General features: G+C 45.8%; 1 protein-coding gene and 1 long non-coding RNA gene across 3 annotated transcripts in view; one reads left to right on the top strand and one right to left on the bottom strand.

The window, feature by feature from the left end:
* The window catches only part of LOC115629343 (teneurin-a), a 208,077-nt gene extending 183,647 nt beyond the window's left edge, over window positions 1–24,430 (top strand). For both annotated transcript variants that reach the window (XM_030525793.1, XM_030525792.1), the window contains 5 exons: window positions 7,503–7,670; window positions 7,753–7,945; window positions 8,665–10,049; window positions 13,565–14,076; window positions 20,239–24,430. In XM_030525793.1, the coding sequence (XP_030381653.1) occupies window positions 7,503–7,670; window positions 7,753–7,945; window positions 8,665–10,049; window positions 13,565–14,076; window positions 20,239–24,098 (6,118 nt within the window). In that variant the 3' untranslated portion in view covers window positions 24,099–24,430. The remainder of the gene's footprint in view (window positions 1–7,502; window positions 7,671–7,752; window positions 7,946–8,664; window positions 10,050–13,564; window positions 14,077–20,238) is intronic.
* On the bottom strand, window positions 151–818 carry LOC115629346. The gene is made up of 3 exons (XR_003995880.1): window positions 711–818; window positions 506–648; window positions 151–446 (listed from the first exon to the last, which is right to left on the bottom strand). It is a non-coding gene; the product is annotated as an uncharacterized LOC115629346 (long non-coding RNA).
* Window positions 24,431–24,717: the final 287 nt, after the last annotated feature.

The following is a 24,717-nucleotide window of genomic DNA, read 5'->3' as shown; positions in this document are numbered from 1 at the left end:
TAGAATATGAAAGAACGGGGCTTCACTTGTGGGTTATCATCAAGCCCAGCTATATCTCTTTTATAGGGGATCCTGCTGTTAGACCAGGTCAGTAGCAAGTTTTTTGTTAGCGAACTCTCGCCCCCTCTCTTCCCTGGAGAAATCGAAGACTTTCCTTTATCAAACTGGCTGTTGCCATACTATTTAATTGCAACTATAAACAATAATAACATGAACGAAGAGTGTGTTGGAAACCAAAAGTTCTGGGCATACACATGTTTTGGAAATCATCTGTATGGATCGCCAGTGTTACGCAAGCCGCAGGCGTCTGATTGTCGGTACCGTCGTCACTAGCGATGTAACACTATAAGCAGAGGAGCGGAGGGTCGATGCTAAACAAGACGATGTAAGCAGATAACTTCTGCCAGTGATTGTCAGCCGCATTGAATGACTACAGCCATGACACCCTAGAATGGAAAGTGGAGGGGTTAGTCGACTGTACCCGAAAGAGCTCGATACAATTTACATTTGCACTATTTATTTTGCGAAATCCGAAAGAAGACCACCACCGATATTTGAATTGTAATCCAGATATTTAGGAAATTACCATATAACTGGTTGGATGTAGAAAATAATTAGCGAACTTTTCCCCCTCAAGTCCTCTTTAATCTATGGATGAGTACGATTAGTCGACTTTATTTTAGTGAGGGACCTTTGCGCCTGGCACTTACCTAGTATGCGGTAGATTTTGAAAAAATTCGAATTTTTTCATTGAAAATTTTGTGTTCTAAATTTTTTTTACGTTGTGCTCAGCTAGAGAGCTGCACGATAACTGAAAAAGTGTTTTACGAAAAATACTTGACTTTTCTATGAAAACAGAAACATAATTCACTGCCGTCCTTGTTTTCAAATGTGCGCATTTATTTCGAATATTCTCACTGCCATTTCCAAATCAATCCACACCAGTACTATACTCAATCGATTTACGGAGCTGGAGAACAGCTTCCAACAATTGCCGAACTAATGAACAAGTCTGGATAGTTTCTGCTAAATACGCGGACTTGTTGGATCAATTAAATAATGGCATTTATTCAAGCACTTAGCCCAAACAAACAATTTAGTTTGTACGCCTGCGAGACTCAGGCTCGCCTCATATCTATAAGTCGGAACCGTCCCAGTGGAGCGCCCTTGAGAATCATTCTACAAAAATACGAATCTTTTCGTGTATTCACGATAGTTCCTTATTCCAATAAGGCTCTTACTATACTACTACAAGTATATATGTATGTATATGGCTTACATACAAAACATTACAAGTATGTTCTGCCATTCTAGTTCGCATGAATCTGTAACTTTAAATTGATTTCCAATACTCTAGAATATCCTCGGGATGATGCTCCTAGTCCTATCCAATTGCTTGTTCCTAAAATGATTTCAATTTCTTTTCCTCAAATTATCAAATCCTTTCAATTAAAATTTCAAATGAACGCCCATCCCATTAAGAGAGAAGCTTACCAGTATTTTTACTGCAATTTATTTTTGATTTAATGCACACACACACACAGACACACACACACACATGCATACACTTGCATATGAACAATACAATATATCTAATATAAATATTTTTACAGTTGTTTTGGCAAAAAGGAAATCCGTTGTTTTTGCAATTGGCATTTTCTTTTCAGCTCCTTTTATTTGACTCTGGCTCAGCCTTCTCTGTTTTTGTTTTTAGCCAATTTAAATAAACATTTCGCACCCTGTGCGACAACAACAACAACAGCAACGTCGGCAGCAATGCACACAAATAAAATCTGTGCAATACACAAACTAACTGTCTGATGATTATTTGTGTTTACTTTCGCACACACACACTCACACACACACACACACTCACACACACACACATGCACATAGACAGACGGACTGGGAGAGACAGAGGACTCACACACATTTATATATGGTTGTATGAATGTACATTTATATATAAATACATATGACTACACTTGGGTGTTTTGTTTATTTCAATCTTAGGTACGCAGCCACACACCCACACACCCGCAAAGATATCTGTAAATCGACTTATCTAAACAAAAGGTACCCATGCACATACTTGTATGACTGTACACATACATAAACGAGTCTCTGTGTGTGTGTGTGGGGTGGGGTCCACGGCATTGTCCAGGGCTGCGCATCTCTCGTATCTTTTGGTGATTACATTTTTACCTCTAGTGCAATAATTTTTCATTAGCCCAGTGCCTTAATGCGAGACACACAGACCCAGCGCCAGCGCCAGCGCCAGTTAGCAGGCTACAGTTTTTTCTTCCCTTGGTTTGTACTCCTCCCCCATACATGTAGTACTACATATGTATGCTTGTGCAGCTACTTCTGTTTCACTTTTATACCCTTCTATTAAAGCGTACAAGTATATGTACATTGTACTTGCCATGAAAGTTGGCCAAACTGTAGAGTAAAGCAAATGGTGGAAATTCAACCCACAAGTGGGTAGAATTGTAGGCTAGCTTGGTGCGTAGCTGTTTCATTTTGCGCAACAGGAACGAATGGAAATCACGCTAGCACTCATTTAGCTGGAAATAGGGGAAGGAGTATTCGAAATCGCTGGATTATAAAATGTAGTGTGTGGAAAATATTTCTTAGCACGCATGGAGTTGAGCATTCTAGCTCGAATCAATGAATATCCATACGTATGTCTCACAAATTTCAAGGTCCATTAGATGAACTTTTATAAACAAATTTAATTTCTCTCACACATATATTCAAGACATTGGTATCCAGATAATAGCCGGTATACAAAACGATTGCTGCTAGGAGGACAATGCTTGGAAAATGCTGCTCCTGTATGCTCATTAAAGATCTTCTTGTCATAACTAACGATCCAAAAGCTTATCCCGATATTCCTGCATTTTAAGGAATATTGGAGAAGACTGTAAATAGTGTGCAACCTTTTCGATTTGCCAGAGAGCTGGCTAGCCATCAGCAGTGTGCAATTTTTTACTTATAATGCAAATACGCGAACTGGCGACAAAGGCTAGGACTGGGGCTTATGTGTATAGCATATGCATATACATACATATATGTACATATATGTTTGTTTATACACACACACACACATACAAACACATACAATGCGCCGACACAAACAATTATGAGGCAAACAAACATTCGTTGTCAGCGTCTGGACTTTGCTCACTTATTTATGTTTGTGCGTGTGCGTGTGTGTGTCTGTATTGGTGTGTGTGTGCACAACAACAAGTAGCCAGCCAAAACATAAAATCAAATATGTCCTGCACACATACATACTCGTGCGAGTATATGGCAACATAATTCTTTTGCTTCGCCCTGGCTACCAGCCAGCCTGGCAGGCAGGCAGGCAGGCAGGCAAGCAGGCCCAGTAAACTCATCCATGGCATAAATTTCTCATTCTTTTATTTATTTTTATTATGACTCTTTCTTATTTCTCTTCTTCTTCTTCGTGTTCTGCTCTCTGCTTTCTTCTTGCTGTTACTTTTATTTATCTCGCTTTGGTTGTCGTCAACGCTGTGTGTGCTGTTGTGGTTGTTGCTTTTTCTTTTGGACTTTAAAGTTTTGCACTGTCGTCCTCAATTGCTGTTGTTGCTGTTGTTATTATTATTGTTGTTGTTGGCCCGCTGTTAGCTGGCAATAATTCCTGTTTATGTTCACATTATTTTCGTGCCATATGAGAGACGAGGGCGGCGGGGGGGATAGCGGATCAAGCAAGGCGTGCGCCACAGTGCTGGACACAAATATTGAGAAAACAGTTAAGAAGAGGGGGAAAAAGAGTAGAGTAGTGGCTGTGAAAATCTTTAGTAATGCTTGTGATTCTGAATGAGAACCAACTTCATATTTCATTTAATTATAATGCCTTTCAGATTACGTATCCCTGCACTTCTCATCTTGCGCTATGTGCTCCAAATGTCAATTAAATAAATGGCAAACTACAATTCTAATTTCATTTAAATGAATAATATATGTGTATATAATTATATGTTTTGCATATTATACACACATGTTATAGTTCGTCTAAAAAGGCATTCGTCAGCGAGCTCGAAATGATAAAAAATACCTTGAAATTTGGGTTATTTGTACTGCCATTGTGTCCAAAGCCCTTCTCTGCACCTCTCACGCTCTAATATTTTGGCCTCCATTGTGCTGCAGGCGAATGCTGGTGAAGCTCTTTGCTGCTACGCGCTCAAAGGCGCAAGAAGTACGCGTATGTGACCCCATTACGCGAGCATAGCGCGCAACAACGCGTCCTTGCTGGCTTGTCCTGCTCCAGTATCTCAGGCTTGGCGCGGCACGACTGCCAGTTAGTTGCTACACATGTCGCATACTTTTCGGCGTTGCCGCCGACGCCACATGAAGCTTGTTAGTGGCCTTAATGTGTGTGGGTGTACATGTGTAAATGCTCGTATGTATAGGTGTGTGTGTGTGTTTGTGTGTGTGTGTGGGGGGAGGGGGTGTGAGCACGATTTTATGGTTTTGTATTTATAATGTTTATTTCAATTCTATGCTTTTATTAGCTTGCCACACTCACAACGCTCGCCCACACACACACACACACACACAACAGCATGCAGCGCCAATTGTTGCTGTTGGTGTAGCTTCTTGTTATTATTATTGTTGTTGTTGTTGTGGTTGCTGCTGATGTTTTTGCCACAAGTTGGCCTTTCTTCATGTGAACTGTTGCTGATTATTTCTGCTCTTACTGTCGTTGCTGTTGTTGTTGTTCCTGTCCCTGACATGCATTATGTGCTGGCTCGGCTGCTGCTATCGCTGTTGCTGCTGCTGTTGTTGTTGTTGTTGTTGTTATAGTAATAAAGGTAATAAAAGTCATTATATTGTGCTGCAGGGGATTATTGTTGGTATTTTTTATTACATATTATTATTATTATTATTATTAGAGCGCCCATGAATGCTGCCCTTTCGCTCATTGTGTATGTGTGTGTTTGTGTTTGTGTTTTCGGATTGTTGCCTTCGCTAAATGCCCGACATTTGCCACAGCAAAGAGCACAAAGCGGAAGAAAAAAGGCACCTACAATCCGACCAGCCGACCAACCAAACAATTCAATTACAATGAAAAAATGCGCGCCTCAATGTATGCAATGGCATTGGCGAATGGTCGACTCGCCGCTTGTTTCGTGCATGAATTTGACAACGGTGGCTGTAACGGTAATACCATCAACAACAGCAACAACAGCAACAATAACAACAAAGCCACCAACAATGAAACTCAACAAACGTGCCACCGTAAAATTAAATTAGCAAAAATTGTAACAAATTCCTTTTGTCATTTGGAACGTCAATTTGTGTGGCAGCCATGTATGTGTTTATGTGTGTGTGTGTGTGTGTGTGTGTATGTGTGGGCATGCATTAGCGTGCATGTTCAGCGAACTGTTGCACAGAATAAAAATATTTATTAGTATACTTATAGCCGACCTATTTTTCCCCATTTCGCCGCAGGCTGTAGTTGCTTTTTTTTCTTAATTAAATTTTCTGTTGTTCTGTTTTTCTGTTTTGTCTTTTTTTTTCGCTGTGACATTTAATTATTGGCATTTTCAGGCTGGCGGTAATTAGCAATGATAGCTGTGATTTGCATGAGCTTTATTGCTGATGCATTTGATATGCCAAACAAAAGATATAATTATGACCATGGGCTATAGATTTAGAGCGGGTCGCGCAAATTGGTTGAGAATGTGACAAATACATGTGAAAAGCCGCAATGCAGCGAGCACAGTGCGAGCACGAACAGCTACCTCTCATTCAATTATTAATGCAATCAAATTTGAGTTTAAATAATGTGCTTCATAGTACACTCTTTTCCTCTCGCTCATATCAAAGAATGCAAAGACCACAGCGCAGGAATGCACAAACATTGTTGCAAAACACTTGACCTCTACTCTAAGCGCATTTCCCACCTACTCCTTATTCTACCTTGCAGCAATGTGCAAACAAATAAAACAATCGTGCGTTTAATTAGAAAACCTGCCATAATTGTCTGCCTTATTAGGAGCTATCAAGCATTTCCCACCTACTTCTTCATTCTATCTTCCACGAATAAAGCAATAGTGCGTTTAATTTGAAACCCCGTCATAATTGTCTCCCTAATTAAGAGCTATCATAGGATTGCTTTGGGCTTACAGTTGCAGTTTTTGAATTAGAAACCCGTGTAAAGCAGTGTAGAAAATAGTGCTTGCTGCTCGACAAATCATTTTAGTTAGGAGTGTCCACTTGCGTCGTTAGTCACAAACTTTGTCTTTATTTACCGTCATTATAACTATTTTACTTTGAACTTTTTCCAACTCTGTTCCATTTATTGAGAAATGGAATCAATCAGATTGTTCTTTATTGCACTTCACATATATTTTGTTCGACTTTATTGTGATCGACCTGCAATTCGAGTTAACTCGCCGCTCGGCAAATAATTGCACTTCAAAGTGCGCCCTGAAATGTAGGCAACAGAAAATGTTCGTTGCAGCAATTTGTACGCTCGGCTTTGTTGCTATTAGGCGTGACCTTTTCTCCTGCAGCGCCAGCTAAATCAGTCATCACACGCACACACTCACACACACACACGCACACACACAGGCACACACAAATACAATTAAAAATCGCATTAATTAAATATTTCAAAAGCAAAAGTTTTGCCATTTCTTTAGCTTCTACGCGAATGCTCAACGTTTTCTAGTCGCTGTTGCTGTTGCTGTTGTTGTTGGCCTTTGTTTCCCGCACAACATCAGCAACAACAACAACAACAACAACAGAAGCAGCAGCAGCAGCAACAACAACAGCTACAGACTTCTCTTCGGTAAAAACTTTTGCAACTTTTTCTGCAATGCGTCGCCTTCTTGTTCTTGTTCTTCTTCTTCTGCTTTGGCCATATAATAATGGCGGCGACTGCGGCAATGGCCATCGTTATATTTAATGCGCCTAACGCATCCCACAACGATTCGAACTGGGGGCAGTACGGGGTGCGAGGTGGGGCTGTCTTCCTGTATAGAGCTTAACTTATGCTTTGCTCAATTGTTTGTTCGCTGGTAACGAAGGCGTCTAAAGCAAAAATCTCAAGTTTTTCAATTTCAACAAACAATTGAGGTATTATCTGGCAATGGTCGTTCCAAAAGCAACGCGGCCTGAATTCTGGGGGTTGGCTGGCTGAGCGGGGGTGGCTCCATCCGAGGTTGAGGTTGAATGCTGTTGTTTCTGCTGTTGTATGTCTGCTTGTGCATTCCGAGCAAAAGGCAACTGCCAGCAAACGATGCCATCAAGTTCATTAAAATATTAATTTGCATATTAAAGCGAACAACAACAACAACAACAATAACAACACGAACAATATTAATAACAATAGACAACAACAGCCATTGCCGCCGTAAAATCTTCAGAAAAGAAAACTGCGCAAAACTTTGACTAATTTGCGCTTACATCTCATTTTCTTTTCTCTTTTCTCTCCCCCTCTCCCCCATCAACCTTTCACATGCTAGGTTCGATGTGCTGGTCAATGGCGGTGGTGCGGTTACCCTGCAGTTCCAACGCTCGCCCTTCCGCCCACTAACCCGGACAGTGTTCGTGCCCTGGAATCGCATCGTAGTGCTGCCCCCCGTGCAGATGCAACTGAGCGATGACGACGAGACCACCAGTCGCAACATCAAGTAAGTTTCCTAAGCTCTAGATCTCCTCGCAGACAGCTTCAATAACGACAATAACGACCTACCCTTGACCACTACTTGACAGAATTGCGCCGCTGAATCCCGCCCTGACGTTCCTCAACTCGATCCATTATCACACGGCCGACGAGGCGAACGATGCCAGCAAGGTGTGCATGGATCACGATCACGAGAAACTCAAGCCCCAGTTGATCAGCACCTGGATGCCAAATGGAGTGGGCGCCATGCCCGGCAAGCGCGTCATCTTTGCCGAAACACAGGTGAGTGGCATTTTAAGTGTTCGCCCCTCCCTCCCCCCATTCGTAATGCCATTCCTAATTAGTGGTGGTGGGAGAGGGCCTGTTTGCTTGGCATCATCTGGACGCAGCGTAGTTTTAATTAATTTAAAGTTCGCCCTAATGACATTATAACTTTGCATCTGCTGGCTAGCTGCCGGCGGTCGCAACATTAATTCTCAGCTCTCGCCTGCAAACTTTGTGCACTTGTCTGAACTGCAACTAATGGTGGAGGTGGGGGTGGAGGTGGAGGAGGGGCAGGAGGGTTGGTGCGCGCAGAAAAGCGAAAAACCTGCGAGCATAGCAACTGTTTCACATTTAATTGCACCATTTGGCTCATCAAGTGGACGGTTGTGGCAATAGCGACCTTTAAGTGCGTCCGAATGTTGTTTGCCGTATTCAACCGACACCTACAACCGACACCGCAGCACACTTTGCGCTCCTCCTGCGCATTTATGTCGTCCTTGCTAAGCCTTGGCCCAGGCTTATCATTATTTTCCTCCTTACACATTGAATTACTTTTTCATGTTTGTGGGATTCGGGTTGCTACTTAAATTATATATTTTGTCACACGCTACTCTTAATATACTTTCTCCTATTTAATGTCGGCTTGCGAACGGTCTTTCGTTGTTTCTCAGTCTTTATTCCTATTCGTTTATACTCCACTATTTCCTTACAATATTCTCTCCTTCGTTCGTTCACAGATCGTGCAAGAATCCATACAAATTCCCGGCTCGGATCTGCATCTCACCTATCAGTCATCGCAAGCCTCCGGCTACTTAAGCATTGTGCGCATGCGCCTGACCTCAGAGACCATTCCGAAGACGCTCACGCATGTGCATGTGGGTGTGGAGATCGAGGGTGCGCTGCATGTGAAGACCTACGAGGCGGATCCCAATCTCATACACACGTTCGCCTGGAACAAACGCAACGTCTATCGCCAGAAGGTGTACGGCGTGACTATCGCTCGGATTTCTGTGGGCTATCAGCATACCACATGCCAGACCCCGGTCTGGATCACGCAGACAGCCAAGCTGCAGGGCTACGATGTGGACATCTCCGATATTGGCGGCTGGGGTCTGGACATACACCACCACTATAACTTCCACGAGGGCATCCTGCAGAAGGGCGACGGCAGCACGCTCCATATGAAAGAGTATCCGCGCACCGTCAAGGTGGTCATGGGCACGGGTCTGCAACGGCCCCTCAATTGTCCCGATTACTGCAACGGTGTGGCGAAGGACGCCAAGTTGCTGACCCCCATCGCCCTGGCCACCGGCCCCGATGGCAGTCTCTATGTGGGCGACTTTAATCTGGTCCGTCGCATCACTCCCGATGGCAAGGTCTTCACCATTCTGCAGCTCAGCGCTACGCAGGTCTCCTACCAATACTATCTAGCCGTTTCACCGGCAGACGGACATTTGTACATCTCTGATCCGGAGCGGCATCAGATTTTGCGTCTACTGCGCCTAGAGAAGGTAAAAGATCCGAGCATTAACAGCGAGCCTGTTGTGGGCAGCGGCCAGCGTTGCATACCCGGCGATGAGGGCAACTGTGGCGATGGAGGCCCAGCTCTCCAGGCACGTCTCTCCCATCCCAAAGGTCTGGCCATAGCTGCGGATCGAACCATGTACATTGCCGATGGCACAAATATACGTGCCGTCGATCCCAAAGGTGTCATTCACACGCTGATCGGCCACCATGGCCATCACAATCACTGGAGTCCGGCGCCCTGCACCGGCACTCTTATGGCCAACCAGGCGCAGCTTCAGTGGCCCACCGGACTGGCGCTCAGTCCACTCGACGGCTCGCTACACTTTATCGACGATCGACTAGTGCTGCGGCTAACCTCGGATATGAAGATTCGAGTCGTGGCAGGCACGCCCCTGCACTGCAACAATAACGGACAGGACAGCCGCGTGAACAAGACAGCCGCAGACAATGTGCTCGGCACTGTCCTGGCCATGGCCTTCTCACCCTTCGGAGACCTCTACATAGCGGATAGTGACTCGCGACGCGTAAACTCGATACGGGTCGTCGATACGGCCGGCAACATGCGCTACTTTGCTGGAAAGCAAGAAGGCACAGGGTAAGTAGAATATAAACCTATATACTTAATTGGCAACGAGAGTGAATGCTCGAATGGATATGTTGAGAAGTGCTCGTAAAATGAAGAGTGTGCCAGCTGAGTGTTCAGAGCGAGAGAGATAGAAACCATATGGTAAATAAATATCATAAGTAGCACTATTTGAACCTTTTACGCTGCGTTATATTTATCCGTCGGGGCTTTACTTAAAAACCAAGCTAGACATTGTTGAGTGAATTAAGTTAATTACAATTGACAATATTTTCTATGTTCTTGTTAAATTAAATTGTTCACTAATCGTCCGTCTCTTATCGCTGGTCAATCTTAATTAATTCATGCTTATCTGTTATCGATTACTATCGGTTATTAATCATTGTCACTACTTAACTATTCGATCATTATTCGGTCACTGCTAAATTATTAACTCTTAGTGATTACTGGTTTACGTAGTCAGGGCATCCCTACAACATATGCGAGTATATTTCTTGGAATCATACTGACATTTTTGGGCAGGTGCTGCCTGAATATGAAACGATGACTGTTCCTCCTATCTCGAGCGACCATTCGAGCTTCGTCCTGTCGCAGGCCAGCAATGTGTGTTCTTCCTCAATTAGAAGACGTCGGTTAGATTTAAGGAGCACCTATTTGCATTTCATTTCATCGGCATTCCTGTAGGATCCCCATGCCTGCATGCGTGTGCTTGTGTGCTTTAACCCAACCCGGCCTGGGGTCAAGTCAATGTGTAGCTCCGCACGCTGGCAGTATAGTCGCTATTTATGGTCATACGCCTGTCTGTATATGCCATTCTTTGGTGCCATGGGAAGGCGGAACATATTGGCAAACATTACTTGGCTTAGTTGTGGTCCGATTGCAGTTGTTGTTGTTGTTGTTGTTGTTGTTGTTGTTGTTGTTGTTGTTGTTGTTGTTGTTGACGTTGTCGAAGCTGCTGTTGTTGTTGTTGGTTAAGCGCATACTTGACCCAATTAAGTTAACTGGGGGCTATTTGCATTTTGAAATCTATATCAGCCAATTTTTGAAATGTCTCGCTCGCAATCTCTCTATTCGTATGCGTGTGAGTGTGTGTGTGTGTGTGTGAGTGTGTGTGTGTGGGTGTGGGTGTTGGCTCTATAAACACAAACTCAAACACACACTCGGCCAGTTCGGGCAGTTTTGAGGCCGGCCAACGCATAAATAATAAAAATTCAGCAACAGCAGCACAAAATTTGCAATGCACCAAAACGGCTATAAATGTCAATGTACGTACTATACGCATGTGTATAGTATGTGTATGTATGTGTGTCTGTGTGTGTGTGGGTATGTGTGTGGATTGCCTACCCATGTACATACATACTTGTACATACTCGTGCATGGCGCCATTCGATTTTTAGTTCACTTTGTTTGACTCTATTAACCCGTTTTTAAAGCACGAAACGGTAACCAAAAATTAATTGGGAATTTTTTGTACTCCGATTTTATAGGCTGTGATATGTGAGTGTGAGTGTGTGTGTGTGTGTGTGTGAGTGTGTATTATGTGCATCAGGGGACACTGCAGCCATATGCATTTTGCGTTGATTAAAGCGGGATATACTTGTATAGTAGTCACGACCTGATGGTGAAACATTGAGCTGACCAGAGAGCCAGAAATACCAAATATTGACGAAATTGGAAATATATATGTAACTGAACATAAGGTGATAAAACCCTAGATAAGTGCTAGTCCCTAGCAAATATAACTCCAACACAGCAATTCGGAGACCACGAGAGAGAAAATTGTCTCTCAAATAGCTATGGAATTGAAATACTCATGAATTTCTTCCTTGGCATATAATTCCTGTTGTTCAGATTATCTGCGAAAGTTCAAGAAATCAGTCTTTTCAAGTGTCCTCCAACTATTCCTCAGTTGGCTGGCGAACCACAATCGGGTGTCCACATCAACTTTATGTTTTAATAATTGACAGCAGCCATTTATTCAATTCCCAAGATCATTTAATTTGTAGGTGCTTGCTAATATAAATACAAGTAATGCCACCTCTTCATGACTTCCTGCCTCGAAAGAGCGCCTGCTGTGAGATCGGCTATGCCAGCCTCCCTCTTTAATCTCGGGCAAAAACAGGACCAGAGAGAGAGCCCACAATTAACATTGCAAAATATTGCACTGAACCAATTAATTTGAGTGAGCGTTGGCTTAAAGGGATGTCCAGGCATAAATGCTTAAGCGAAACTCACCAAAATGTACTCTCTCCCCCCCTCCCCCAAGCCCCCCTTTTGTTTCCTTGTCGGAGCGAACCTCATGCGGTGGGGCTGTGCCATGATTTGGTTAGTTGGATGGTCGCTCGTTTGGTTGGCGGCAGTTTATTCAAGCGCAATGTGAATTTATTTAAGCTAATAGAATTTCAGGCGCTTATTTAGATGGCTGGCAGGATGAGCGGACAGGCGGTTGTTGTTGTTGGCCATGTGAAAGGCGCAGGTGCTGCCAATGTCAGGACAAAGATGTAAGCGCGTCGACTTTGCTGTGAACAAGGACGAGGGTGAAGGTGAGGGGCAGAGGGGCAGAGGGACGCGGTGTGAGAGGCGAGGTGATACGCAAACGGGCGTATTCTGTGGGCGTTGGGCCGACGTGCAAAGTAATTAGCGCCCGCCAGAGACAGAAACTATAAATCAACTTTTTTATTTGGCGCGACTGCTGTTCATAGCCACTGTTGTTATTATTGTTGTTGCTGTTGTTGTTGTGTATAGCTGTAGCTGTTTTTGTTGTTCCTGGTATTCTTTTGTGGGCGTGTCTCCGCCAGCAGCGATAAGCTGGCAAAGGACTGCGTCTATATGGGTCTTATTGTTGTAAAGAGTTGTGCATGCACTGTGAGAAAAATCGACATCAGTTTAGTGATAGTGTGGACTCAGGCCTTTAACTGCTTCAGCTACTAAATTACTGAATACTGGACCTTTTGTTAAACTGAATCGAAGCTGGAATGATGGATTATAATGAAGTTATATTAACTGACGATCTCAAACAATCTTAAGAAAAAGGCTTACACATATCCTTAGTTGCTGCTCGTTTCGCTAAGGCTGCTGCTTTTCTCTCAGTGTATGTGGGTCCTGGGGTGCTTGGACAGGCGAACGACCACTTTACTTTAGAATGTTTATCGAACAAACAATGTCATCATCATCATCATCATCATAAATGCGCCCGCGCAATGCACAAAAAGCAAAGAAGCCGACTTGGCTTTGGCCAGGGTGTGGCCGCTGCCACAATAGTGTGGCATGGCGGGCATGGTGAAATGGAGTGGGCTCCAAGCGGGTGGGGCAGACATGTAAGCGATGCCATCAGGCGCCATAGATTACAGCAAACGAATGAGGGAATGAATGAATGAATGAATGAATGCGAGCTGGCCAAGAGCTTTTCCTGTTGCAGTTTTTGCAAAGCCAACTAATGTCTCCACACCTCATAACCCCCCTATTACTATCTCTCATTATCTCTCTCTCTTTCTCCCTCTCTCTCTCTCTCTCTCTGCTTATTGCAGCTCTCAAACATGCGACTGTGCGATTGGAAATGGCAGCAACGGCTCCAGCTCCACGGGCATGGGCATCGCAAATGGCGGCGCCTACTCAACGACCGTGAATCCGACACGCAATAATGGCGGCACCACGCCAACGACACCAGCTGGCGGAAACGGAAATAATGGCAGTGCAGCCACCAACAGCGGCATCGGCGGCGGTGGCGGTCCTGGCAGCGGCGCTTGCGTCTGCCCTGGCCTCAATGGCAACGGCCTCGGCACTGGCACACTGGCCAGCATCGTAGCTGGCGGCAATCTCATGTCAACTGGACCCACAACCACCACCACTGTGCTGCTGGGCGCCAAGACAACAGCTGCGGCCGCGGGTGGTGCTGTAGGCGCCGGCGGTGCGGGTGCCACCCTTAACGATGACGGCACGCTGAGCAATGCGGAAACTCTGCTCTCGTCTAATGCACGGTTCCAGGCGATTTCGGCAATAGCAGTTGCCCAGGATGGTGTCATTAATGTGGCCGATCAAGGTAAGTGCTCAGAAATTAGTTACATAGTTGTAGATACACTTTAGAGCTAGAGATGTACTAAAGCGGGAAATGAAACATATCAGAGGCAATCGCCAGAGTGCTGCTGTAGGGACATGGAAATCCCGAAAGAGAGACATTTTCGAAATCTGAAGACGCAGAAGTGATTTAGAAATAATGTTTGTGTGATATGGGGAGCAAGTCATAATTTTCGATTTATCCAAAAACAAATGCTTTTTCCACCAGCTCTTACAAGCGTTTAATTATAATTATATACCATATTGAATTCTTGACCAAAGTTGGAGCGGTTGACTCTGAAACTATTCTCCACAAAATTTAAAATGTTTGAAATGGCTTGACACTGACAGGATTGCTAATTTTTAGGGTTAAGGCTCAGCGCACCTCTTTAGTTGTATATCCCTGAAATATTTATTTATTTAGGCTAAGCTAAAATGTCGGAAGGAGAATAAAAGTTTTAGAAACGTTCAACTATGAAGCACAAGCGAAATATTATGAAGCCATGAGGCTTTAAGCAACATCCTGTTATTTCTATAGAACCTTATAGCTGTCTGTGCTTCGTGGCAACACTATATCAAGAACACATAATACAAATACACGTATATGTCTGTAGTTTTTATGCCATGAAGATTTTTTTTTTTGTTTCCAAAGACTAGGTGTTACTTTTTCGAAGGTTGTTTGCTTGCTCGGAAAACGTTTACAGTTTGGGGTCAAAGGAAATTGAGAATGAATGCGAACAAGAGCTTAAATGGTAGGCTTTAAGGCTATGCCAACACAATTTCAATCAAAATTTAACAGAACACACCCAAACACTTGCTCGCACCCATCCTCCCGAACACCCATATGGTGTATGTACTCGTATGTGCGCTCATTTCCGCCTGCAATTTTTGTTGCTAACAAGCGGCACAAAAAGCGAACGAGAAAGAAAATGAAAATTCTGAAATACAGAAACAGAACAGAACAGAACCGAACAGAAAAATGTTAACTGCTAACATGAAGCGGAAGTTCAGTTGCGACATATTGCAAAACACAAAACGCAATGGCAGTAGCAGTAGCAGTAGCAAAGGCAGTAGCAATGGCGACAGCAACAACAACACCAGCAACATCAACAACACTAATAATAACAATAATAATAGTAATACATAATGCCAACAAAAGCTGTACGGCTGCTTCAGGAATAAAGAATAGAGAAACCAATTTCCGTCACATGTCTAAAGACGAAACTGATGACGGCGACAAAGAGGACGACGATGGCGACGACAAATTAGATGCCACACACACAGACTCATATGTTTGTCAGGTGGAAGGCAGCCAAAACAAAATGGCCGCCTTTGAGTTACATAGCAGGTTGTTAGAAAAAACAAAAAGCCCAAGCAAATGCAAAGAAAACAAAAGACGCACAAACACAACAATAATGATAACAACAACAACAACAACAGCAACAACAACAACAACAAGAGCACAATGGAAGGTATAAATTTGAGTGCATTAGCAGACCGTAATTTGATAAGACCGAAATGTAATTAATAAATTTCGACAATGGGCACAACGCAGCCCGATGCCGGGGAAGACGAGCCCAGTCCGTGCACCGGCAGATTAGTCAGAGGGGAGGACTAACGATGAGACGTTGAAAGAGAGACGGTATTGCTGACAGACGAGCTCCGAAGCGCTAACGATGCGCTGTTGCTGTCGCTGTCGAAGTCGCTCCTGACGCTGACGCTGACGCTGACGCTTACATCGCAGTCGATGGAATGGCAGAGAAATTAATGAACGGCAACGCAGGCTGTGGCAAGTGGCAAATCAATGGCTATAATTAATCAAGTTTTAGTATTTGCCGTGCAGCGCCAAAAAGTATGCAACGCATTGCCTGTTAGCCTGCCGCCCCGCCTCCCTGACTGCCTGACTGCCTGACTGATTGGAAGAAGCAGAAGCAGAACAGGCGAACAACACACCACCAGAGCTGATGCTGGTATTTGTGTGTCTGCATGTGTGTTTGTAAAAGCGAAAAAGTGAAAATCAATCTTATTACCTTCGCGAATGGCCAAAGGCAGAGCAAGGCAAGCCGTGCCTCTACCTCTATCTCTCCTCCTCCTCCTCCGCCGACACTTCACACCACTCATCCCTTCGTTGCGCCACGAAGACGCATTAATCAACGCAGGCTGCGGCTGCTGAATGTGTGTCAGTGTGTGTGTCAATGTGAGTGTGTGTGTGTGTGTGTACGTGTGTCTGTGTCATGTCAGGTCTCAGTTCTGGGCTTGGCTTGGGTTTGAAGTTGAGGGCTGAGTAGCCGCCGTTGCCACCAAGCAAACGTAAATAAGCTTCATTAAAAGCTTACGGCTTAAGTGGCGTTGTGTTTTGCACATTTGAAAGCTACACACACACACTGACATACACACACACACACACACACACGTACGTTGAAGGACATGTCAGTGAGGGGTGCGGGCGCCGGTGCGACTGCTGGCGTCGAGTGTGTGAAAAATTGTTGCATTAATTGCACAGCCCCTGCGAATGGGCGCAGACCGAGGAGGAAAGCATCAAGTAGGGGAGGGAGGGGCGGTGTGGCAGTGTGAAAAAGTTGGAGGGAGAGGGAGCAAGTGGTGCTGCGGCAGATGCGAGCAAAGAAAACCTCGGTCAAGTGGCTAATGCAGTCAAAGGACAACCGTAGCAGCGTTTAACTAACAGAAGGAGTAGGAAGAGCAACTAACTCGTGCTCTGAATAGAGGACAAAGGAGCGGAAATTAGCAGAGCATAGGAATCATTAGACAAATGTCTGTTTATATTACCGCCATATACGCGTCTGTGTATGTTTGGCTCGTGTAATGGAACGAATAGCAGCCTCTACTTCACTTTCACTTCCAGCTGTCACTGAGCAGCTATTGACTGTGAAAAGTCCTTAAAGTATAAATAGAAATTGTCATTTAGGTCGCTGTGATATTAAAACAACATGAGTTGGGAACTCACAGCCAGCTGCTAGCTACAAATAATGGCGATATACTTTCGGTCCATCACAAATGTACATATACACTATTTTACTGGGAATTAATTATATGCCCATGTCTTACAATTACAAAACAGACTACTTAAATGTTGAATGAAAATTCAACACGTTTTCTAAGCCCATTAATTACAACAAGTCCTGCCTTTAAACAGTTGCAATTGTTGTTTAGGATCTCAAGCGATATTCCAGAGCTTACAACGTTCTTTTTTTTTTCAAGAAATAAATATACAAATATTTGCTGTTAGCTGGAGTTCAAAACTTTTGCATAAACATATAGAAGAGAGAATAAAATTTCTCACATTTATTTCAATTAAATTTGAGCTTTTTAAATATAATTATATCTCTGCATAAATTTGGCCGAGATGAGTTGTGCCCCATTAGGGCAAGAGAGTTGCGATTGCGATTAAATTTAAAGTGGGCCAAGCGTTATGGGGCAGAACAATGGCAGGAACAGGCACCGCATCAGTGCGTGCCACATAAAGCGCAAGCAACTAACACTTGCCACACACACACACACACACACACACACACACACACACACTGCGATACACTCACACACACAATAACAACCCTTTGCGACAAACAAGTTGTTCAGTTTATGGGGTCATTACCATCACATTATAGTCCACATACACACATATCTCTACGTGTATGTGTGTGTGTGTGTGTATACACACGCCTTTGCACTCAAACCGAGCGTCACATTTATTGCATTGAAATTCGCTCAATCGCCCGATGCGGACGACGCTGCCGCCATCGCTGTTGTTGTTGTTGTTGTTGCTGGCACTGGCATTGGCTTTGCTGCCCCCGCAGCCGATGCCGATGCCGCCACCGACGCCACTTTTGGCGCTGTGCCAATGCCCTCGACCCCGTGACTTAACCCCACTTCTGCCGCCTCTGAGCTACGAGCCCGCCCCACTGCCAGTCGGTCGCTCCATGAACCGAAAACCTAACCGAAACTCAACTCTAAAACGAGACCATAATGTCCTGGCACCGGGTAAATGAACTGTAACGCAATCAAATCAACACTGCGAATGAACGGCCAACTGCCAACAACAACAACAAGAACATGAACAACAATAACAATAACGACAACAGCAGCAGCAACAGGAATAACAAATACACCCACAAGTATAGCAACAATAAGAGCAACTACAGTTGCTATTAAATATTTTATTGTCATATGCAAGGCGCATACAATGTCTGGTGTGCGTGTGCGTGTGCGTGTGAGTGCGCCCTTTTCTCTGTGTGTGTGTGTGTGTGTGTGTGTGTGTGTGTGTGTACGACAGCGCTGCCTTTACCATAATCGAACTAGATTCATTACTTTTTTTTAAATTTTAAAACTCTACATTTACTTCGTTTCATTTGAACAGATCTTCTTTATACCTACGAACTATAGTCTCTTGTAGATTCTTTAATTGTCCTGGAAAGTGATTTCGTTTTGAGTAGATCATACTCTCTCTCTCTCTCTCCCATTTTCTTTTAAGGCATTGTTTAGTGGTTTTTAGACTATTCTGTAGCGCCGCGGAATTGATGTTTTAATAGATATTTATTTTCGCAAGAATTTCCTAAGAGTCTTATACTAACTTTTAAACATCTCTTATCTTTAAAAACTTGAATTTGGAGCTTAAGTTTACTTTGCAAATCACATCGTTAAGTGAAAATTAAGCTATATTTCTGCAGAGCATGGGAAACATATACAAGTAGTAGTTTCAGACCTTTCTTGGCGGCATCAGTACTATAGCTAGTCTAGGGGCTAGAGAACTAATTGTAATAGCTGTATTGCTTTCAAATTATTTCCGTAAATACTTAAGTGGGGAAATAGCATCGCCTGCTTCGCTCTTTCGCTCACATTCCAAATAATATCGACCTGCTGCTTGTGTCTCTGACGAACCACAAGAAGAACGAGTTCCGAAAGTAGAACCAACCGCACTGCTGAAGAGTGCGTCTTTTTGGACGATGCGCCAAATACATAATCGCTTGAAATGTATGCATAATTGTTGCCACCATTGTGGGAGTGAGGGAGCGTGCGTGTGTATGTGTTGTCCGACTGCCAAATGTGACTCAGAGAGGATGAGGAGGATGGGGAGGATGGGGAGGATGAGGAGGAGCAGAAAGAGGAGGCTAACGCATTTTGTATTGGCCTCATTATGTGCAGCACAATCTGCTGTTCCAAGGTGCAATTAGTGTGAGAGTCGCCGCCTTCCATGCCTTGCCTCCCGCTCTCTGCTGCGCTAATCCACTATCTTGCTAGTCGTTCCTTATGCAAGTGGAAAGGAGAAGAAGACAAGGAGTGAGAAAAAAATAAAGAGTACTTGCTGCCTGCTTGCCATGCAAAGCCAGCGAGCAAGCAAATTTATGCAAATCCGAAGCGATTTTCAACACTAACTAAAATGAAACGCTGCGCAAACAACAGCAGCTACAACAACAACAACAACAGCAACAACGACAACAATATCACCAGCAGCAGCAACAATGACTTGAATAGTGCACTTAAAAGCAACAATAACAATAACAATAACAACAACAACAACAATAATAGCAGCAACAACAATGTTAACAGCAGCGTGCAAATTGCACAAAAAATATTTAAGACGTCGGCATTTTGTTTTAGCTTAAGACGTTTTATAGCGAGACGATGGCTAGCAGCCTAAAGCAGAGAGTAATGGACGAGAGAGAGAGAGAGAGAGGGAGAGATGAAGAGAGAGAAAGAGAGCAGCAGCTGCTGATGAAGTACAGTTTGATATATGAGTGTGGCAGGATGTGGCAGGACAAAATGAGATGGCAACTGAAGCAAATGAAGTTCAGTGGAACTGTCCTCAATTTCGTTAATGCATTTCAATTCACCCGGAGCCCCTGTAGATTGGGAGAGTGAGCAGGAAAGAGAGGGAAGGGAGGAGGGAAAGGGAAGGCTAGCGGACTAGGTGAGATGCTATAAAAAGTTAGCAGAACATGGATATTGTCTGTGAAGGCTTTTCATCGCACAATCGAATCGCATCGCACACTTTATGGGGGCCACAGTATTTTGTCTTTGAAAATATATCGAAATATTGAAAAACCCGAGGCACATAAAGGGACTTATTTTATTTTATTTGAGCCCAGACGACTCAACTTAACCCATTACCTGCTTTCTATTCTCCCTGCAGGTTCTCTGCACGTGCTGGCTCTGGAGCATTATCTGCCTTCACACGATGAGAATGGCGAATTCCATATACCCTTCCCACCGTCGAGCGAGATCTATGTATTCAACCGGTATGGACAACACGTGGCCACCAAGGACTTGACCTCGGGCAAGACACGATACAGCTTCCTCTACTCGAAGAACACCAGCTTTGGGCGGCTGTCGACGGTAACCGATGCGTCGGGCAACAAGATTCAATTCCTGCGCGACTACAGCAACGTGGTGAGTTCTATTGAGAACACCCAGGACCACAAGTCGGACATTCAGATCAACGGCATTGGCATCATGACCAAGCTGAGTGAGAAGGGCAGACAGGAGATCGAACTGGACTACGATAGCAACACGGGCTTACTGAATTCGAGATCTTCCGGTGGCGAAACGTACATCTACCAGTACGACGAGTTCGGACGCGTCACTGGCATGATCCTGCCGAGCGGCGAAATCGTGCGCATCACCTCACAACTGGCGGACAATAAGGGTCTCACAGTCTATGTACATGCGTCCGTGGAATCGCTATTCTCTCGTGAACGGGCCGGTGGCAGCGACGCCAATGAGCTGCTCGTTCTCGGTGGCGTGCGTTCGACGTTCCTGAAACGCGGACGCGCTCACGCCGATGCTGAGTTGAAAGCAAACAACACTCTGGTCATACATGGAGCCAATGGAGTGGTGGTGGAGGCATCCGCCGTGGCTCGCCACCCGCTGCTAGAGGCGGCGCTGCCCGTCGAGGCTGAGATGCTGGCCATGTGGTCGCACCAAAGCGTTACCATGGGCGATGGTCTAACCAATAGCATGTACTCTGTCTACAATCTAGTCGGGGATGTGCGCAACCCCCAACAGACGCTGAATCGCGAGATCTGGGTGAATCAGTCGCGTGTCATTGGCGTGGAGTTCGATCAGTTCACCAACCGTGAGACGTTCTACGATGCCGTACGCACCCCTATCCTGATCGTAGCCTACGATCAGTCCGGTCTACCCAAATCCTACTACCCCACTAACGGCTATCCGGTGAACATCACCTACGACCGCTTCAATCGCGTCGAGGGCTGGGCTTGGGGACCTGCTGAGCTCAAATACTCGTACGACCGCCACGGTCTGCTCTCGGAGATCACTTCGCAGCAGGACGGCATTATTTCATTTGTGTACAACGACTGGAACTTGGTGTCGGAGATCGGTCTGGCCAGCCAGCGCAAGTTTGTGCTGCAATACGACGAGGCAGGAGGTCTACGCCATGTGCTCCTGCCTTCGGGCACACGCCACAGCTTCAGCATGCAGACGTCAATTGGCTTCATACGTTGCACCTACACCCCACCGGGCAGCACTCGCGCCTACCTTCAACACTATAGCCACGCCGGCGCTCTTTTGCAGACCATCTTGCCCGGCGATGGGGCTCGCATTGTGTATCGCTACAATGCCGCAGGCCAACTTACGGAGGTAGTCCACGGAGACGGTCGCAGCGAGTTCCAGTACAATGAGGCTACTGGCATGCCAAGCTATGTTTCTCATGCGGAACGCGAGCTCGAATACCGCTGGGACTTTGAGTATGCGGCCGGTCTACTGACGGAGGAGCGCATCGACTATGTGGCCAAGACGGGTCTGAGCAACGCCAAGTTCAGCTACGAGTATGACAGTAAGCTGCGCGTGGTGGCCCTCCAGGGACGAATTGGCGGCCAGAGTCTGCCCACTCAGGCGTATGCCTACGATCCGCGCACCGGACAACCCAGTCTCATTGGACAATTTAAGTTCACGCGACCAGCGCTCAATCAAACTCAACTGCACGACGGCACGGCGAGCTTCACGCGCACCGTCGACGGACGCTTCCAAACGCAGCGCATGGCTCTGGCAATTCACCGTCTAGAGGTCTTCCGCATGGAGTTCTCGTACGGGGTGCACGGACGCATCTCTCAGACGCGCACCTACACCCGCAACATGGCCGTGAACAGCTACACGAATGTGAAGAACTACACCTGGGATTGCGATGGCCAGCTCGTGGGAGTGGAGGCCCAAGAACCCTGGGGATTCCGCTACGATGACAACGGCAATTTGCTCTCGCTCACCTATCGGGGCAATACGATACCCATGGAGTACAATGCCCAGGACCGCATCGTTAAGTTCGGTGAGGGCCAGTACAAGTACGATGCTCGCGGGTTGGTCGCACAGAATGCGCGTGAAGAGCGTTTCCACTACAACACTCAAGGACTACTGGTGCGAGCCTCGAAGCGCGGTCGTTTCGATGTGCGCTACTACTACGACCATCTGAAACGGCTGACGACGCGCAAGGACAACTTCGGCAATGTTACGCAATTCTTTTACACGAACCAACAGCGCCCATACGAGGTCTCCCAGATCTACTCGCCGCGTGATGGCAAGCTCATGTCGTTGACATACGACGATGTGGGCCACCTGATATATGCGCAAGTCTATCGGCACAAGTACTACGTGGCCACGGATCAGAGTGGCACGCCTCTGATGCTCTTCAATCAGTATGGTGAGGGTATACGCGAGATCATGCGCTCTCCCTACGGCCACATTGTGTACGACTCGAATCCGTATCTGTATTTACCCATCGATTTCTGTGGCGGCATTCTGGATCAGGTGACCACGTTGGTCCACATGGGCGATGGACGAGTCTACGACCCACTGATTGGCCAGTGGATGTCGCCAGACTGGCAGCGCGTGGCAGAGCGCATCATAACACCCACGCGTCTGCATCTGTACCGCTTCAATGGCAACGATCCCATTAATGTGGGCCACGAGCGCCACTATCCCTCCAGCTTTGCAGAATGGATGCGCACCCTGGGCTATAATGTCGGCAATCTGGTTCCGCAGCTGGCCCGCAATTTGTGGCAACCACCCGCCTTGTGGGGTCGCCCGCCCGCCAACCCCATTGCGCTGAACATGCGACGACCTTTCGACAACATACCCACAATGGCCGTCGAGAGCGGTTTTCTTGCGCACCTGAATGTAAGGCGCATGTCGGACTTCGAACAGCTATCGGCGCCACCACGATCTGCTCTAAAATGCGACGTAATGGATCCCTCGCCTCGCAACATTGGCTCGGACACGGAGCCGCCATTTGGGAAAGGCATCGTCGTCTCCCGCACAGCCGATGGCCAAGCGATTGTCTCCAGTGTGCCGGCAGCCAATGCGATCTATCGCGACGTCTACACCAGCGTCTTCAACCGCAGCAAGCTGCTGCCCTTCACCTTCGTGGTACACAATGCACAGCAGGACTCATTCTTTTTCGTCAAGGAGGATGCCTGGCGAGCAAGTGAGGATCGCCAGCAGTTGAAGCGATTGCAGGGGCAGGTCAACACCACGTTCCATGAAATAACACGTGAGTCAACGCCGTCCGGTGGCTCCGCTGCGTCGTCTACATCGTCCAGCGGTGGTGGCGGCGGTGGAAACTATCTAGATGTGAAGATCCATGGCGCCCATGCGATCATCAATCTACGATATGGAACAACAGTGGCCAAGGAACAGCAGCGTCTGATGCATCACGCCAAATTGACGGCGGTACGGAAGGCGTGGCATCGGGAGAAAGAGGCCCTGCGCAGCGGTCTCACCACAACCCTCGAATGGACGCAGCAAGAGAGCGACGAGATTCTCAAGCAGAGCTACGCCAACAACTATGAGGGTGAGTACATACACGATGTGGCCCTATATCCGGAACTGGCCGAGGATCCCTACAACATCAAGTTCGTGAAGAAGAAGGGGGCAACCGGTGGTGCCGCGGGTGTCCCCAATGCCCGCAGGCGCCGCAGTTCGACGCTCGACTTCACCGATTCGAATGAGGGGGCAGCGACGTCTGCGGCCGTTGCCTGTTAGCTCTTAGTCCTTAACTGAACGTAGTACGTAATGCTCTAAACCTAACTATAAATTAAAGTATCAAACTATATGACAGAATACGATTATAGGACTTCGGTCTAGCTGCAAGCTGCGTAACTGTACCAAAAAGCGTCAAGCAACCGAATAACGGTTAGCGGCCGGCTGTACGCAACTGTACTAAATAATTATAGGAAAGGAATGTTCGTTTTTTTTTCTCTTGAAACTCAACAGGATAATGTGTATGTGTTTTTTTTTAGTGTTAGTGTTTAGTGGTGGCAAAGCATACCCATATTTAGTGCTACAAAATGATGTGCTATAAAAATACTTGATCTAATGATATGAAGAAGGAGGAGGAGGAGGTGGAGGAGGTGGAGGAGGAGGAGGACAGCAGGGAGGAGAGCGACACAAACGCGCAGGCTTATTGTGTTTTGTGTGTGTCTCGTACACATGTGCATGTGTGTATATGCTTTGTGTGTGTGTATACACTCTCACAAACACACACACACACACACACACACATGCACATGCATAAGTGTTGTCACAAGCGATATTCTATAAATACTATATATACATATACACAAAGAATTAAATATAGAGAGAGAAAGTAGTTATATGGTAC

The sequence above is a fragment of the Scaptodrosophila lebanonensis genome, unplaced genomic scaffold, assembly GCF_003285725.1.
Source record: "Scaptodrosophila lebanonensis strain 11010-0011.00,11010-0021.00 unplaced genomic scaffold, SlebRS2 tig00000142-arrow-arrow-pilon, whole genome shotgun sequence".
Lineage (NCBI taxonomy): Eukaryota > Metazoa > Arthropoda > Insecta > Diptera > Drosophilidae > Scaptodrosophila > Scaptodrosophila lebanonensis.
This window is presented reverse-complemented; position numbering and strand designations above follow the sequence as displayed.